This window comes from Eurypyga helias, unplaced genomic scaffold (assembly GCF_000690775.1).
Source record: "Eurypyga helias isolate BGI_N326 unplaced genomic scaffold, ASM69077v1 scaffold8134, whole genome shotgun sequence".
Lineage (NCBI taxonomy): Eukaryota > Metazoa > Chordata > Aves > Eurypygiformes > Eurypygidae > Eurypyga > Eurypyga helias.
Genome location: NW_010244304.1, coordinates 20,232 through 36,961, shown reverse-complemented (window position 1 = coordinate 36,961; position 16,730 = coordinate 20,232). Strand labels below are relative to the sequence as shown.

Below are 16,730 nucleotides of genomic sequence, written 5' to 3'. Positions count from 1 at the left end.
GGTCGGCGGCGGATCTGGGCCTCCCCTGTTCCCCTCCGAGGCGGCGGGAGTGAAGCTGAGGGAGCGAGGCGGTGGCCGTGCTCCGGCCCCCTCCGCTTGACGACCTTGGGTGAGGCCATGGACGGCTGTTGTCATGGCTGCCCTCATCCTTCTTCTGGCAGCGCCTCAGAAGGTGCAGAGCCAGCACATTCTGGTCCCTTTCCAAGTGTTTATGGTCCCCCAAATGCAGAGGGGTCACCCGGCCCCGCCACCCGCTCCGCCCGGAGGGACTCGCTCCTCTTTTTTTGTGCCGCCATTTTGTGGCGCTCAGCCGCAGCCTCTGTGGTATCCCATGAGATGGGTTTTTTCCATCTACCATTTTGACGAAAAATCGGTTTAATTTTCAAATTTCAGGAATTTAGGGAACAATCTGCAGCAATATTCTTTTGTTTGGTATGTGCCTGACTAAGTGAAACGTGGACTTGACACACACGTCGGTAGCTGGTAATGAAGGCACGGTACATAATGCCGTAGCAATGCACTTTAAAACACTTCATAAATGAAGAGCCGTACAACTATGTTAACTCAGATGTAATAGCTGGAATTGTCACCAGCCGGGAAAGGACGTGGGTGATGTTAGAAACGGTGAAAACAGCAGCGGGTTTCAAAAAAGGTGGCGCGTCCTTGCCTTGAATGAAGGGCTCGAGTCCCCTCACGGGGCCCCTAAAACGGTGTGGCGGGAGAGGGGCAAAGGTAGATAAACAGCACGATGAGAGGCACGTTTTTTTTTTTTTTTTTAAGGGAGGGGGAAAGTTATTCTAGAAATGTGTACTGTATTAAATTTCAGAAAGAATCAAACAATCAGTCACTTAAGAGAGTCTTACACAGTAATGAATAGGAAAACCACTGCTCGCTCTCAAGAGCCCTGCTGGTATTAAACTTATTTTTATAAGGACAACAGGAACGAATACTGTTTTGCACGCCCGAGAGTGCGTAGAATGAGCGTCTGATTTTAAGGAAGAGACTTGCTTCCTAGATTATGGGTACTTTTCACCCTTTAGTGAACGACCTAGAAATGGCCAGGTGAGATCTGCAGCCACCGTTGTAAGTGCCATGAGAGGCGTTATGGTAATGGCTGGTGGCTCAGGCAGGCAGTTGGTTTGCCGTTTCTGCACTCCATGCAGTCTTGTCACACATGAAACTTCATTGTCCCACCTGAATGCTGTGTAATTACATTTATTAATGCGGTAGAAAAATGCAAGATGCGTAATAGTATTTTTTTTTTTTCTGGCAGCCTTCTGAATAGCACAATTAGAAATAATATAGACTGTCTGAAGCTCTTTTACACATGGCTGCGTATTACATATTTCTCTTTAACACTAAAATACAGAAAAATGACAAATGCATCATCACCAAAGCTGTCGATTTAAATACAACAAGCTCTTACATCTGATACAGGTTTTGGTTTACGATTTCTTTGGGAAATAAACATCACATGTGCTAAAAAATACTTGGTTTTTGTTGCAGCACAGGCTGATGGGGCCGCCTTCCGGCTTTGTAGTGCTTCTTTCGCACTTACCGAAATAACAGCCTCAAATGGGAACATTGTATTTGTCACCCCAAGCTGGCCAATAGTTCGATGTTGCTTTCCTCCAGCAGGACCAAGACTCAGTCTTTACTACAGTCATATCCTGGAAGCCATCAGTTCCCAAAATTTGGGTGTCTTTTGTTGCAGGCTGGTGTTAACTACTCCTTCTACAATCTGCATTCTGCAGATTACCGATGCAACCTCTCAGCCCTTTCCACCAGTGCCACACGTATCCTCTTAATTCACAACACACAACAGCATCTGTCATTTGCAGTTGTGTTGCTTCATGTGAACCGTATCCAGAGCGGGAGGTATTTTACATACGCATGCTTCTGGAAGCATTTTCTGCAACTTTACCCTTTACGTAAACCATTAGTTCTGTTCACTTTAGTTCTGCTTTTCTCTTTTACAAAACCATTCAAAAGATACAAATAATTCTAACTGCCTTAGTGATTAGAGGATAGATTAGTATGTATCTTCATAACACACAGCTGTACAGGCTGCTTTCTTGGTGAACCTTGTGGCGTAATTTATAAACCAATCAATAGAAATTCTTCCCTGTTTAAAGCTTATGCCTTTTTTTTTTTTTTGGCATTCATCTGTGTACGCCCCAATGTCTTGCAGTTTTTATGGGAACTGTCAGGGAAACAACTAAAAACCAGTGTTAAACTGTTTCTAGAGTTTAACTAATTTTTGCATCCGAAGGAATTACTTAGGAATTTCCTTCACATCGTCTAAAAGCAAAAATAGTCTGCCTTGAGCTGTGGCTTGAGGTAGTATTTCTTAGTATTTTTCTCAGTCTTTACAGAAAATACTCTGTTTGCTGTCTCAAGCGTTTTCAGGCAGCAGGAACTAGAAGCTTTTAAATACATCTTTATAGCAGCCTGTACTAATCCAGCCACTTGGATTAGGTGCTGTGATCCTCACTTAACTATTAGGCAAATTCATTTCTGTCAAACATCCCGCATTTTAAATGCTCCCGCCACCCCCTCCCGTTTCCGCAGTCTCAGTGCTACAGAACGAAGCCTTAACGTCACTTTAGTTACATTCTGCGGTTGTTTTCTGTTCCACTTTTCCTGGAATAGCATAAATCACCAATTACTGCGGCTTTACTTTTTACACAGTACTGAGGGTATGGGGAAACCATCGTGGGACAGTCAAGGATCAGATAACTTTGCTTAACGTTGAGTATATCTGAGCTAACTAGCCATATTCAGTACGTTTGGATAAAATGGTGATCGCACCCTTTTTTTAGAAGGCTACATGACTCCCAAACTGTTTAAAACCTCGCAACAGAATTTCTGCACATAGCAGCACAAGCAGAAGAATGGATTTGTAATAATCTGCTTTCCATTGTCTGTGAGCTCTGTCTTTAATCACTCGTACCCTTATAGAATAATAGAATCATTTACGTTGGAAAAGACCTTTAAGATCATCGAGTCCAACCGTAAAATACACTTTCTGATTTAAATGTACTTTGCAATTACTGTGGGAGGAGTGTGAAGAATGGATAAGTAGCTTTTCCATTACCAGCATTGCAGTCGATAGGCTTAGTAAACCAGCTGGAGTAGAGGCTACACATTTGGTACACAAGCATCTTTTCTTGCATTCCTCATGCCTCCTAAGAACATTAAGCCTCTCAAAGATAGAACTGGTCCAGTAACAAAGCTTTACCTAAACGGTACACCTCCTTTTTTCCTAACTGTGGTTTAGACTTTCAATGGCTCCATTACCACTATCAGGGAGAAATTTGGTTCTCCTAAGGTGGTTTAGATACTAATTCAAATGCAGTTAAAACTTTTTCTCTCCTTTTTATCTTAAAATGTATCGTATTGTCTTGCAATTTCGACTTGTTTATTGTATCAGTAAAGCTTTTGACTGTGCAAATCCTTGAATTGTGTTTTTCTTTTGTAGTTTACACAATGAGTGATGGGTTTTTGAGCAACTTAGACAAACTTTTGCTCGAGCTTGGTAGGTCATTACATCTCTTTAAATTAATAATTTGTAACGGATTTGTAACATGTAGACAAGTTTTCTGCTTTAAACAGTTATATTAACTTCAAATAAATTCATAATATTAAGGTTTTGATGTTTGCCTACGCAATGTTTTGTAAGCTGTGATGTTATGGAGAGGGATGCTAACCGCTGTTTAACAGTAAAATTGCTATTTAGATATTTTGTCAAAATCTTTGTTAATCAGTGCTTGTGTAATTAATGCTGCACAACATACATTTGTTTCACAGCTCAGTATATGTGTATGAAAAAGTATTTATTTTCTTCTTAGTTTTCCAGCTAGAACAAACTTCATATGCTAAGGAACATGTGAATCAACAGATAAATTGTGAGTAAAGATAAATTATCATTTTATTAGACACTGAACACACTGCTTTTGTTTCATTAGTCCTGGTGCACGTTCTGTGTTTCGGGGGCGGAAGCAAGCCTAATAATGAAAGCTGCCCCGTGTCCTGCTCTCACCCCACCCCATCTTTCCCCATCAATACTTGCTCATTCTCCCTCGCAGACTTTGCTTTTGCCTTCGACGTTTAGCTAATGCTGTTCAGCTGTCTCATGGACAGCCAGTTTCATGCTGCGCCATTTCCTGCTCTTACTCTGTAGCTCCTCACAATCACTGGCAGTCCTTTGATTCAGCTGTGCTTGCTCAATGCATCTGCCACTTGCCTCCCTTTCTTTCTTCATGTTTTTTGTTCTTTCCAGATTTGGACCTCTGCCTCACTGCTTCTTCTCTCTTTCTGTTTTCTTATAATAATGAAAGTTCCCTCAGTTGCTGCTACCTACTCAAGCCTGGTTCTTCTTTTCTGAGGTCAAGCAGCTGGTAATTTTACTTGAAATTCAAAACAGTAAACCCAAGGAGAAAGCCTTGCTCCACATCAAATTCTTTTCCACGGGGAGTAACAGACAGCATAATATAATGAACCTAGGTCTGGACTAATTTTTTTTAACCATGCTACTATGCGGTATCACTCACTGATGAGAATGGTTGAGGTAGAGAAACTATTCTTTAGACAATCTGAGGACATCTGTGCTCATCGCTAGTACTTCCTTGGTAGATACTGAAGCTCATAACCTTCAAGTAAAAGGACAAGAGAGAGTTCTAGCCTGATTGGTCTTCCTCTTGATGGCAACATTTCTAATAATCTTGACTGACATCTCCAAGCAAGTACTTACTCCTTAAGATATCAATATGACATTATCAATGTTAAAACATCTGTGACACCAAATCTGTTACACCTAGAATTCTGTTATCACTCTTCAGTCACATCATTGAACCTTAGGGTTGAGGGTTTTCTTAACGTTTGTGCAAGCTTACAGTAAATGAGCATGCTTTTAGGAAAAATCCAAAGGCTGTTTAGTAACGTGGCATAGCTATTTGCATGTTCAGAGATATCGTTTGCGATATGCAGACTTTTAAAAGTTTGGGTTAAATCCTTCAAAACTTACCCAGAAACAGTTCCACTTGTTTAATTTCGTCTCTGTGTGAGTATTACTTGTCAGAGGGACAGCTGTAGCATTCAGCTTTGGACTTCTAGTGTGAGATTCATCAGGCTTTTTGGCTAGAGTCCCTTTATAACCAGTGGAGGGAAGTAGGCACTTATAGGGTGTGGTTTGTTTCACCCTGAAGAGTTTTAAGTAGGTTAGATAAAGTAAGCTTTAAAAAAATGTCGGTTGTCTCTGCTGAGTGTGGCTGTAGCTATGGCCGTCTAGTTCTGAGGTAGATGCTTGCATTGTAAAGTGAAAACCTTTTCACCCTTGTGAAAACTGAGGGTGGGTAGAACAACTCACACTTGTCACAGAAGTGCTCATCTATAGAAAATACTAAATGAAATGTTAAGTGTATGGTGGTGTTTATGTAATAGACACTTTATGTTGTATCCTGATGTATCTCAAAATGTCATCTGCAGGATACTTCCACATACACCTCTTGGTTTTTTTTAAAGAATGAAGCATAGGTCAGTTGTCCAGTAGTTGTACTTCATGCTAAGTAAAGGCAAGTTACTGACTGAAGATATTGAAAATATTGGATACTGAAGATATTCAGGATAACTCAAGATATTAATATACATTAAGAATATTTTGCTATTCACTGACTGATATTTCTCCCTGAGAAGTGTTTTTTTCTGGTAGAAATGCACCTCATGTTGAAAGTGAATGTACAGAAGTACTGCAAAACCAGACCCAGACTTCAGGATGACCTGAAGTTCTAGTTAAGTAGGTGAGACCGGCAGGATATCTGTGATTGACTTCCGTTTAGGGCCACCAACTTTGGCATACAGCGTATCAGGGCAGCAGTGATGGCAAGAGATGATTTGGACTATTAAGTCTGAAACCTTGTATGAAAAAGTAAGAAATAAACAGCACAATAAAAAAAATGTGCACCTATTGTGTCCATTGCATTGCAAGGTGAGCGTGCACGATGGCTCTCACAAGAGGTGAAAGAGCACTGATGATGTTCAGTGATACGGGTTTTCTACTAACCACTCATTCAGAAAATGTTGTCAGCTGTCTGCTGTTAGAAAAGGCAGAATTAAGAATCTGCCTTAAAGATCTCACAAAATGCCATAGTGCCTGAGGATTTGTTGTTATAATGTGTGTTTTTCTTAGTTAACCTCTGTCTCCTATATTAACCTGTCATACATTCATTACACATTCCCACCTTGAGTAAACTCCCTTTTTATTGTAATTGTTCTATTTCTGTTTCTAGTAATAATTTGTTTATATGCCATTGGTGATGTTTTCGTTTTTCCTTTCCTGTAGTCAGCTTTTCCATTCAAAACATTTGTGTTTCTGGACTTCTGTAAAAGAAAACAAAGGTTTGAAAGAGACTTTTTATCTCAAGCAACTTTTGTTTCTTAATCAGTCTCCCCAGTTGCAAGCATTAGTTGCAAACCAGGGTTTACACTCTGGTTTACTCGTATACTACTTCTAGTGTCTGCAGACGCTGTGGACTGCAACAAAAAAGAAGGGTCAGCTCTAACTCTTAAGAATGCTTAGATTTCTACCACTAAGAGATACTTCAGTTTTGTGCACAAAGAGCACAAATAATTTTTTCTTCCAAAGTCAGTCTCACAGTATTAGATGATAACGTACTCGCCACACAGCTGATACTCCCTAAGATTTTGACTCACTTTGCTCTTGCTTTGCTTAATTACAGGCTGTCCACTCATCTGGCACTATCAAGATTAAGTATTTTGACAGAAATTATGAATTGTTCTGAATACAGACCTTTTATTTCATGAATATGTTGAAAATACCCATGCTTACTTTTTAATTTTTGGTTTTAATTTCAGTGTATACTGCAGAAATCACGGAAAAAAGGAATGAAATTGCTAGGTTGCAGGAAAATATAAATAACTGCAATGATGCAATTGCTGATTTGTGCAAGCAAAATGAGAGTAGTAAGGAGAGCTGTAATGCGTAAGTATAATATAGCCCAAACTTTGAGTTATAGCTGGCCTTAAGGAAGTCAGCCAGGAAGTGGTGTAAGAATATGTATGTGTGTGTTCAGACAGGAGTGATGTTAAAGAAAAATTCAGTATTCTGCTATTTCTTTCAAACTGAAAATTATCAGGTTAAAAAATTGCAGTATTATCCATCCCTTGAAAAAGTAGATTATTAAAAACAGATTTTGTTTAAGTTTGTTTTAGTTTTTTATTAGAATCAACAGGTTTCAGAGATCACAGGTACTCTCTTTGCAGCATGCTGAAGTATTCATCTAAGTAAGGTAATAGAAACACAATATTTCTATATTTGGATGCATCTGAGTTCTGTCAAATTTGAACATTATTAAGAATACTATTCCAGAAAGTGTTGTGGGTTTTTTTTTTAACTAAAAAAAGTTAATGACTAGCAGTAACAATAAGGCTCCATTATGATGTTCTTGGTATAATTCTGAATTTGGCTTCCGGAAAGTGAAGCGTCTTTCTTTTCTTTGTTCACAACACGTTTCACATTAGTTTTTGTTCTATACATGTTTCCTCCTAAGACGTCTCACAACTGTATCTACATACACATACATGTGTACATCTAGTAGCAGATTTTGGTATAATTTTTACTGCAGACTGAAAAATTGTTCTTCCAGGCACACTGTTTTGATGACTGCAATGGGCTGCAGTTCAGTTGTCTTCATAGAAACTTTTCTATGACATTATTAGTGCAAGCTGTGACTGCAGATCACTTTCGTGTCTTAGTAATTACACATTTTTCAAGCAAGAATTTGGCTACAAGGAGTTTTCTCTTACTGGCATGCAATGTCTACTTTTCAAAATGAAAATCTTGGAGGTTTGCAAGGATAGCTAAAAGGGCAAATCTGTGTTTGACTATACAGAGAGTTTGGCCCAGAGGATATCATCCTGTCTTTTCATTGCAGTGTTCATCTCCCCACAATCTGTCTAGTTCCTTGCCAGTCAAAGTGATGATTTGATAGCAAATTCTATTAATCTTGTTTTCTTGCAATTCTGTACCTAAAGACAAGTACTTGAATAAAAATGTCTATACCATATATTTGATTTTTTTTTTTTTTAGGATGTGAATGGGTAATGTGGGTGTTTCTAAGGACAAAAAGAGAATCAAAGATAACATCAGGGTCCTTTCAAGGTTTATTTTGAACTATCTGAAAACAGAAGAAAGAATGGCATCATTAGTGAATGAAGAGGGTATAGTGGCCAGCTGTTTGAAAAGATTGCTTTATCATACTGATTTGTAGCTTTATCATAAAAAGAGTTAGAAAAAGATTTTACCTTGACAAGAAAATTCCACTTTTCCTTTACATTAAGTTCTTACCTCTGATGCAGTATAAAATGAGCACTTTTGGAAGTTTCTGAAACCATCCACACTACTACCTTTGATATCTTTTGAAGTTGCAAATCTGTTTGCAAATCACCAACTGTTGATGTAAATAAAGAAATAAAAAATTAAGGCTAGAACTAAGGATCTGATCTAAATTTTAATCATGAATTCAATGGGGTTTGGCTCAGGTCCTACAAAGAATAATTAATGGCATTAGTGTAAAGAGACTGAAAATGAGAAGTGACTCATTAATGAATACATGTATTCATAGAAGGACAATGCTTGCAGAAGAGTAGAGACTTTGTGTCTTAAATTATTGAAAATGTCATTTAACGACATACTAACGCTGCAATAAACAAGCCCTAGCTATAAGATCAGACAATTAGAGCACTTATGTAGTAGAGTCATCTTAAACTTCTCAAATTTATCCTAGTTGATACTCCATACATATTGGGCATGACTCTAATGCTGATTTTGTAAATTCAAATATTGTTTTGGAGTCCCAATCACCCCCATAGCTGACTAATTGCCAGTAATGCTCAGCAGCACTCTCAGCGAAACAATTGTTTTGTCTGGATTACTAGGCATTTTAAGTATATTGAAGCATGTTTGAAGACTTTGAACAAAATATGGGTATCTTATATTCAACAGGTCTACAAAAATATCTTATATGAGACAGGTGTATCAGGATACTAGTCTATGCTATAACATAAAAAAGGAAGTGAAGGTACAAAATGACCAAAATATATGTTTTTAGACAAATGATGACATTTTTCTAGTATTTTGTTTATTGAATGATTCAAACCAGAAATGTTGATCCCAGAACAGTAAGAATTGGTGAAATACTGCTGATGGAACCTATTCCAATTTTATTGTTTCTCTTCTATTTTCTAAATTTTGGTTCAAGGATGGTGAGATTTGAAGGAAATAATAAAAAAAACCCCAAAACATTAGGTGAACTCAAAATATTACTCATTTGGAAAACAAATGATTGTCTTCTCCCACTAGCTAAAGTAGAATATTTTTATTGGTTTCTGATTAGTGTGGATAAAGATTTTTTTTGTACCCTATCTGGTGAAAGGAAGGACAAATAAATGCAGTAGTTACCAAGAACCTCTGTGAAACAGTGAAGCATGTAACAAACTAGTATATGAGCTACTTGAACCCTGTATACCTTGTTCTGTTGCAAACATCATTCTTGTACAAGGTGTTTTTTGCATGTCTGCAGTAGAGATGTGAACAAAAAATGTAACGCCCGAATTGGATTGTTTGGTTAATAAAAGCTCTATGACTTTTTCACTGCTTGCTTTTTTCACTCCAATGAAAGGCATGCAGTTTTCTGAGTAGGAGATCACAGTGCTTGTGTGCCAGTACACTTTTATATAAGTACTGTTGGTTTCTCCTTTTTTAAAAAACCTAATCCTTTAAAGATTCAGCTTTTTGCTGAATCTGCGGTAGGTATGAAGTAACATTTTGTAATTGTATTTTTAATCACCAATGGTGTAAAACAGTTTGTGCCAAGAGTGCTAAATTTCCTGAATGGATGATGCAATTGCTCATTCAGTTTTTTGTTGACAAACTTTATGCTGTTATAGATGTTCATTGTATGTGGTGTTGTCTCACCACCTAGAGTACGTTATTTTTTGTCAGCAAATTAATCGTCAGGTCTTTGTTCTTTATTTATTTCCTTGATGGAAATTGCATTAAGTTAGCTGCTACTGAAACTTCTATTTTGTTCCACCTTTGGAGCAATTGTCCAAATACACATTCATGCTTTGTGTGATTGCATGCTGCAAACCCTCTGGTTTTGAACCATAAGGCATACTCACTTCCAAAAAAATGTCCTTTACTTACCTTTACTGACATTCACTGCATGAATATACAGTGATCCCTGTGTCCTCAGCTGCTCTCACCTGAGCAGTAAAGAATTATTTGATATGTTCAATTGCAACATTGTTCTGTATTGCATTTTCTCCCCTCCCATTTGTTGATATAACCCTTTAAATGTAACTGCATCTCTGCTGTTCCAGGTTCATTTGCTCTCTACAGTCCTCATGGATTTTTCCTACTTCCATTTCATCAGTGTTTAACTTTGATAGAATCTACATATATGTCCCTAAAGTTGGGTTTTATTGTAATTTTATTGTAAGCGTGTAGGCGTGGCACTTGAGGCCATGGTCTAGTGGGTACGGTTGTGTTGGGTTGATGGTTGGACTGGATGATCTTATAGGTCTTTTCCAACTTTAGTGATTCTGTGTGATTCTGTGATTTGTGTGTACATCTCGGACAGATAGTTCCACTCAGACAAACTTCATCATAGGTGTTTGTGTTGCCTTAGGGTAGCTTATATGCAGGGCAGATCACTAAGCCCTGACTAGAGGAAGGTGTACTATTTTTTTCTGTAGAAGGTTCCCTTGGAGGATGAATGTGATTTCTTTTTCATTAGAAATAGGATCTCCATCCTACTCTAGCCAAATCTGTTCCAATGATTCAGCCATCATCTGAGTCCTAGTTCCCAGCACCTCAGAAGTTGCCTGATGACAGCCTGTCATTGTAGAGATTATTCTCTCAATGAGTGGGGTGTTTGTCAGTAGCAAACATAGCTATGTATAAGTACCTAAGTAGACTTAAGTAATTTTTCTGTTCTTTCCCTTACCTCACAGCACTTTGGTATCTGTTAAATCTTACCAGAGTATTACTCCTGTTTGGAGGCTCCATGCACCAGAAGTTTCTGAATTGGTTTCTCACCATCTCTAATTAAGCAAGATCCTGGCCATTTGTTCAATTACAACTTTGAAAATGTCTTTTCTGACAGCTGTTACCTCAGCTAGGAGGGTAGGAACCATCCAGGCCTGGATGGCTCATGCTCCTTACGCCATCTTTTTTTCAGGCATGATGGTTTCTTTTGAAAGACTCATTATATGCTTCTCCTAAATATCACATCTGAATTTCACTTTTATCAGGATGTTTATCTGCCTGTCTTTCTAGAGTTCCCATATCCAAGGAAGAGGCTTCTCGAATACCTGGATGTTGAGAAAATACTATTAGTTTACTAGTCATAAGTCCCTTATGTATTCCTTGAAGTTGCAGTGATTTCAGTACAATCTAAGAGTATCCTGCTGTAAGAAAACCAAGTTGATGGGCTGCAGCATAGCTCTTACATTATAGGGGGCTCCTGAAATGATTTCAAGGCCATAGGGCAACCACATGAGAGGAGGTCCAGGTTAAGCATTACAGAGTGTGGACCCATCAGTTTGCTCTAGAGGAATCTAATAATGAGCTGGGTATGAGCCGCTTGCTACCACTTGTCAGGGGAGAGGTTTCTGAAATGGGTGCATTTAACAGTGCAGACATACCATAAAGATACTAACTGCATGAAATACAAAAATATATGTGGATGATGACTTGGAGGTGGAACAGAAGGTTACTTGGCAGCAGCCAAAGTTTAGTTCTCATCTGCCATTAACTATTAGCTGTTGTGTTTTCCTGGAAGGGCAGAGGTTGGGTTCAGTAAGAGGTGGTATGTGTACCTGTGACTCCAAACTGCCAGGTTAGTGCTCCCAGTGTCTGTGCTATTGTGCTGAAAGATAGCATCTCTTTGTGGCTGTTTTCTGAGCAGGACTTGCTTAGCAAACAGAGGAAATTCCGAGTTCGTGACTGTTACTTGCATTTAGGTATGAGATAGCTGCTGGTGATACCGGTGAGAATGAAGCTGTGTGCATCTGCAACAAGGAGATTGTACATATCTAAAGGGTTTACTGATGCCGCTGTTCTCAGTACCTCATATGTGGATTTAGATGCCTAACTGTTCAGCGTTAGGCTCCAAAAGTTTGTGAAGTTCACTTTGTTTATTCCCTAAAATAGTGCTTTTAATCTTTGCTAATTCAATGCCTATATTCTTGAATTTACATCTTTAAAATCTTAAGAAAATAAATGCATGTATGTGATCACTTTCTGTTCTAAACCAATTTATGTTTGACTTTGAAAACATTAAGTAAATTATTTGTTCTAGTAAGCTGGTTAAAGTAACTTGATGTCTTCATTTCCTTTTGTTAGGAAAGACCACTTATATGCTTTCTTTTTTTGTACTCTCTCAACAGCTGGAAGCCCACGTATGTAATTCTTAGCAAACATGAAGAATATTTAAAAAATGAACTTGAAGCTTTACAAGAATCTACAGAAAATGAGAGGTAACTCACGTGAGATGAGGTTACTAGCAGTAGTGCTCCTTAACCTGCCTAAACTGATGAGCAAAGATGGTGCAGTCTGTGTCAAAAAGTTGTTGTAAACTTTCCAGAGTAACAATAGTGATTGAGTAATTAAAAAAATTTTCAGTTTACATTATTATGAAATCACATGCTATTTTGTAGCATCAATATTTTGTATTTTGGAATGGTATAAAATACAGCTTCTTCAAATTCAATGGCTTCCCAAATGTAATTGGGAAATAATTTTTCAGAACATTGTTCAATTGCCTGCAATTTCAAGAACAACCCTGTGAAACAAAGGTAATGAATGTTTCAGCTTTGGCAAAAATATGAAATATCAGAGCGTATGTGCAAGTGCATACACAAGTTTTATCTACAAATTATTTTTTTGGTCATTACTATGACGTGTTCATATACTCAGATACTGAAGTTTGGGAAGACTTTTGGGAAAATACTCAGGTTTCACTTGTTCTTTTTTTTTCAGAAGCTTCATTTAATTGAACCTAAGCCTTTAAGTTCATGTATGACTAAGTAAGATAAAGATCAGAGGCATTCAGATAATTCTGTGGGGTTTTTTATTTGTGAATATGAATTGCATATGTTTATTAGAATATATAAATCAGGACTTTGTATACTGCTATGTATTTAAAAAAATAACCAAAAAGCATGCATATTCAACATTAGATCCTGAGAAAATAGTCTGAGTGCCTCAGAAAGGTCTGCTCTAAAACCATTTCAAGACCAGCTGTAGGTAAGATTCTAGTCAGTATTAATTGCAAATTCAATTCTGTTCAGAAAATGGCATTTCAGTTGTTTCAGCTTCATTAACTAGATTCTGCATTTTAAAGAAATGCTTAGTTGTGGAATGTAGCTGCCTACATTTAATAGAATAAGGAATAGTCCCTGAAGATTTTCCCTGAAACGTTCAAAATGCAACATGCCAAGCTAACCCTCTGAAGTGCTATTTAATGCTCAGATAAAACTGATCTTCATTTTAGAGAGGTTACTCACCTTTACTGAACTGCTTGTGAAGGGAAGAGGTCGGTTAGCCCTATGGTGAAAAAGTCATGGCAGATCCATTTGGATATCTAAATACCAATTTAGGGGTGTAACTTCAGGTAATTGAAAATGTTGGCTTTGGTTCTTTTGTATGTGTTCTTTTTGCCAGTTGTCCAAGACTGCAGGAATAGCATGCCTGATAGCCTTTAATTAACTCAGTTAGTAGCTTATCTGTCTTCTTCCTGTTCAGAGCTCTATATTTGGTGAAAAATAAGGCTAAATTGGCTTTCTATGAGTATATGATTAAGCCATTTTGCTTTCACTAATTTGAGCTGACAAGCCAAAGAAGCATTACTTTTAAATTGCTCCTTTAGATAACAAGTTTCGATTCCAACATGAAAGTGTTTGATCTGTTTTCCTGAGGTTAATTATAAGACATCATGACTATAAATCATCAAATATATTTAATTCATGCATTTAAAAGAAGTGGTCTTCTCAGATATAGTCCCTCTGTACAAAAACATTTGATGATATATTCAAATCAGCAAGATGTGCATTCAGTAAATTCTAAATATTTAAATTAGGAAGAAAAATAAGTACATTTAGAAGTTTATGTGCTGGATGTGCTTTTCAGGCTGGCATTTGGGGGCACTGAGGACATAATCCTTTAGATGGGAAGAGGTTTTAAAAGATGGGCAGATCAGTTTGCATTTAATTAGACACTTACTATAAAGGTTTTAAAAACAGTCCACATTTTTTTGCTATTACTGGTTTCAAGAACATATAAGAAAGCTTAGTACTGGAGGTTCATCCTGAAAATAAATGATATGAAGAAAGAAAGAGGAATAAATAGCTACCCACATAATGTTCAGGGGTTTTGTGGGTGCTCTCCTTTCCGCATTGTCATGAGATAAGAACCTTTTCTAATCACTTTAATGTGGACAGTGCTGATTCTGAATAGCCTGTGTCTGACTGTGTGAACTGGAGGACATGAATTACTTATTAAAATAGTGACAATTTCTCAAGACTACTATACTACACTAAATATGCCCATGAATATTAATCTGTGGAAAATACATTTTTGGAAAAGAATATAAAGTTCAAGGATTATTTTCAGAAGCTTGATACAACAACATATTCTACTGATTTATATTTTTTACATTTATCTGTAATGCATTCTTAACTGTCTATCAGCAAATCTCTTTTTTGCTCGGGTATTGTTTCTAGCAAATTAAATAGAATTGAAAATTTTCCATCTTTCATACCTGGGAAATTTTGTATAATACACACAAATACTGAGTAGATCAAGAAACTTTGATTCCTGAGACCAGTTGTGTAGGAAAACAAGCAGATTGATGTAATTTTCTACATGAAGTTGGGGAAGTGTCAATTCCTTGATTTCACATTGTGCATCTACAACTTCTTTCCCCTAAACAGGTGTACATCACTTCTGTCAATTTAACGGGAACTACTGACTGGAGTGTAGTTTTAAAAAAAATTTTGGCTTCCTTTTGTAAGAGCAAAAGCTTCTACTATTGAATTTGGACACAAGTTTTTCTTTCTTCCATTGCCTCTGCTAGCCAGCAGGCAGTCAGGAGTGTCTGCATTTCAGTCATGCTTCATTTAAGTGATTAATAGCAGTTTGAGATGAAATGTGCTCTTTAAAGAGGAATACTGTATGCTTTGCAAGCAGTGAGGGCTATTCCTTAACGTAGGCTTTATTCATGGTGCAGGTGAACAAGTGGGTCTCTGGCTTTAGTTGCTGTTGTGCACCATAATTTGTTTCATAAAGGAATTTCCAGCTAATCTACAGGTATACAAATACCCAAATATTTAAAAATTTGCCTCTCTCTCTTGTTCACATAACCTTTGCCTAGAGGATAACATTTCCTTTACCTTCTGTGATTTTATATTGGCATTTTCTAATATCTCTCAACTTTGTGTAATAGTTCTTTCTCAATTTAATTGACTAGTCTGCATTAATGATACATGTTGGACATCTGTCACTGTAATATCTCTTTATTAACATATCCCTCTGCAAAAATGTTCACCATCAACTCTTCTTATGTATTTTGTATTTGCCTAAATTTATCTTTTGTCAGGAATAGGGGGCATAGAATACCAACATTTGAAAAAAAAAAGAAGACTTATTTTAATTTCATTTTAAGCATTTAATGCAGAGAGAAATGCAGTTACCGGACACTGGTTGTTATTATTCATCCTTTAAAAAACTACTTATAGTTAACTCTTGCCTATGTGGGAAATACAGACTTCCTGCAGGTATATACTTAGATTATCTGTGTGTGACATTAAGAACCAGGACCAGTTCCTTGATTGCACTTTTAATTATTCAGCTTTCCTAAAATGATTTTACTTTCGTACTGGAAATTCCCCGTAATAAAAGTTATGCTTAGCACCATTATTGGTGTAATAAAGACTCATCCCAATGAGATAGTTGAATATTTGATTTGTCATTAGAATCCGTCCTGTGAATTCCTTACCTGAGTGAGAAAGCCTGGAAAAAGTCTTCCTAATGTAGTCACTGTCATTGATTTAACACAAGATGATGGTTGTTCTGTGTAACAGCATTTTTCTTTCTCCTCTTTCCAAGCATAATATTAATCAGTTTTCAGCTTCATGTGATGAGTTACATCCTATTACTTGTTATTGTATTTGTTTGGTTTTATAGTACAATTTTTTTCAAAAGTCTTTTAAAATGCCATGAACATTAATTGATGCTACGTACTTTAGTAATTTGTAGCTGACTCACACGATGTCAGTGAAATTATAGTAGTGTAACATTAATTTGGAGGGCAGCCCTACAAGAAGCCGAGTGTTCTGGCTCTTTGCCAATTAAACATTTAAGTGTGTGCTTAACCTTAAGCATGAATAGTCCTACTGTTTTAGTGTGACTAATGTGTATGTTTAAGGCTTCGCTGAGTCACACATGGATTACTCAGCATCTCCTTGGAGGCATCTCTTAGTCCACTGATGCATCAGGCTGTTCTAAATATGGGATGCTAGGCCAAATTTTCTTTTACTGTAAGTTTGATACAGCTCCACTGGAAGCGGTGGAGTTGTGCCAATACACACAAGCAGAGAATTTGGCCTGCAGTGGGATTCATTGTAATTACACAGGGAAAAAACCCATT

General features: G+C 37.3%; 1 protein-coding gene across 1 annotated transcript in view; it reads left to right on the top strand.

Moving 5' to 3' along the window:
- Window positions 1-3,489: 3,489 nt before the first annotated feature.
- Window positions 3,490-16,730, top strand: part of LOC104504090 (chromosome unknown open reading frame, human C14orf39) — a 31,104-nt gene continuing 17,863 nt past the window's right edge. Inside the window, exons 1-4 of the mRNA XM_010149698.1 lie at window positions 3,490-3,538; window positions 3,852-3,908; window positions 6,874-7,000; window positions 12,472-12,561. Of these exons, the coding sequence (XP_010148000.1) occupies window positions 3,490-3,538; window positions 3,852-3,908; window positions 6,874-7,000; window positions 12,472-12,561 (323 nt within the window). The remainder of the gene's footprint in view (window positions 3,539-3,851; window positions 3,909-6,873; window positions 7,001-12,471; window positions 12,562-16,730) is intronic.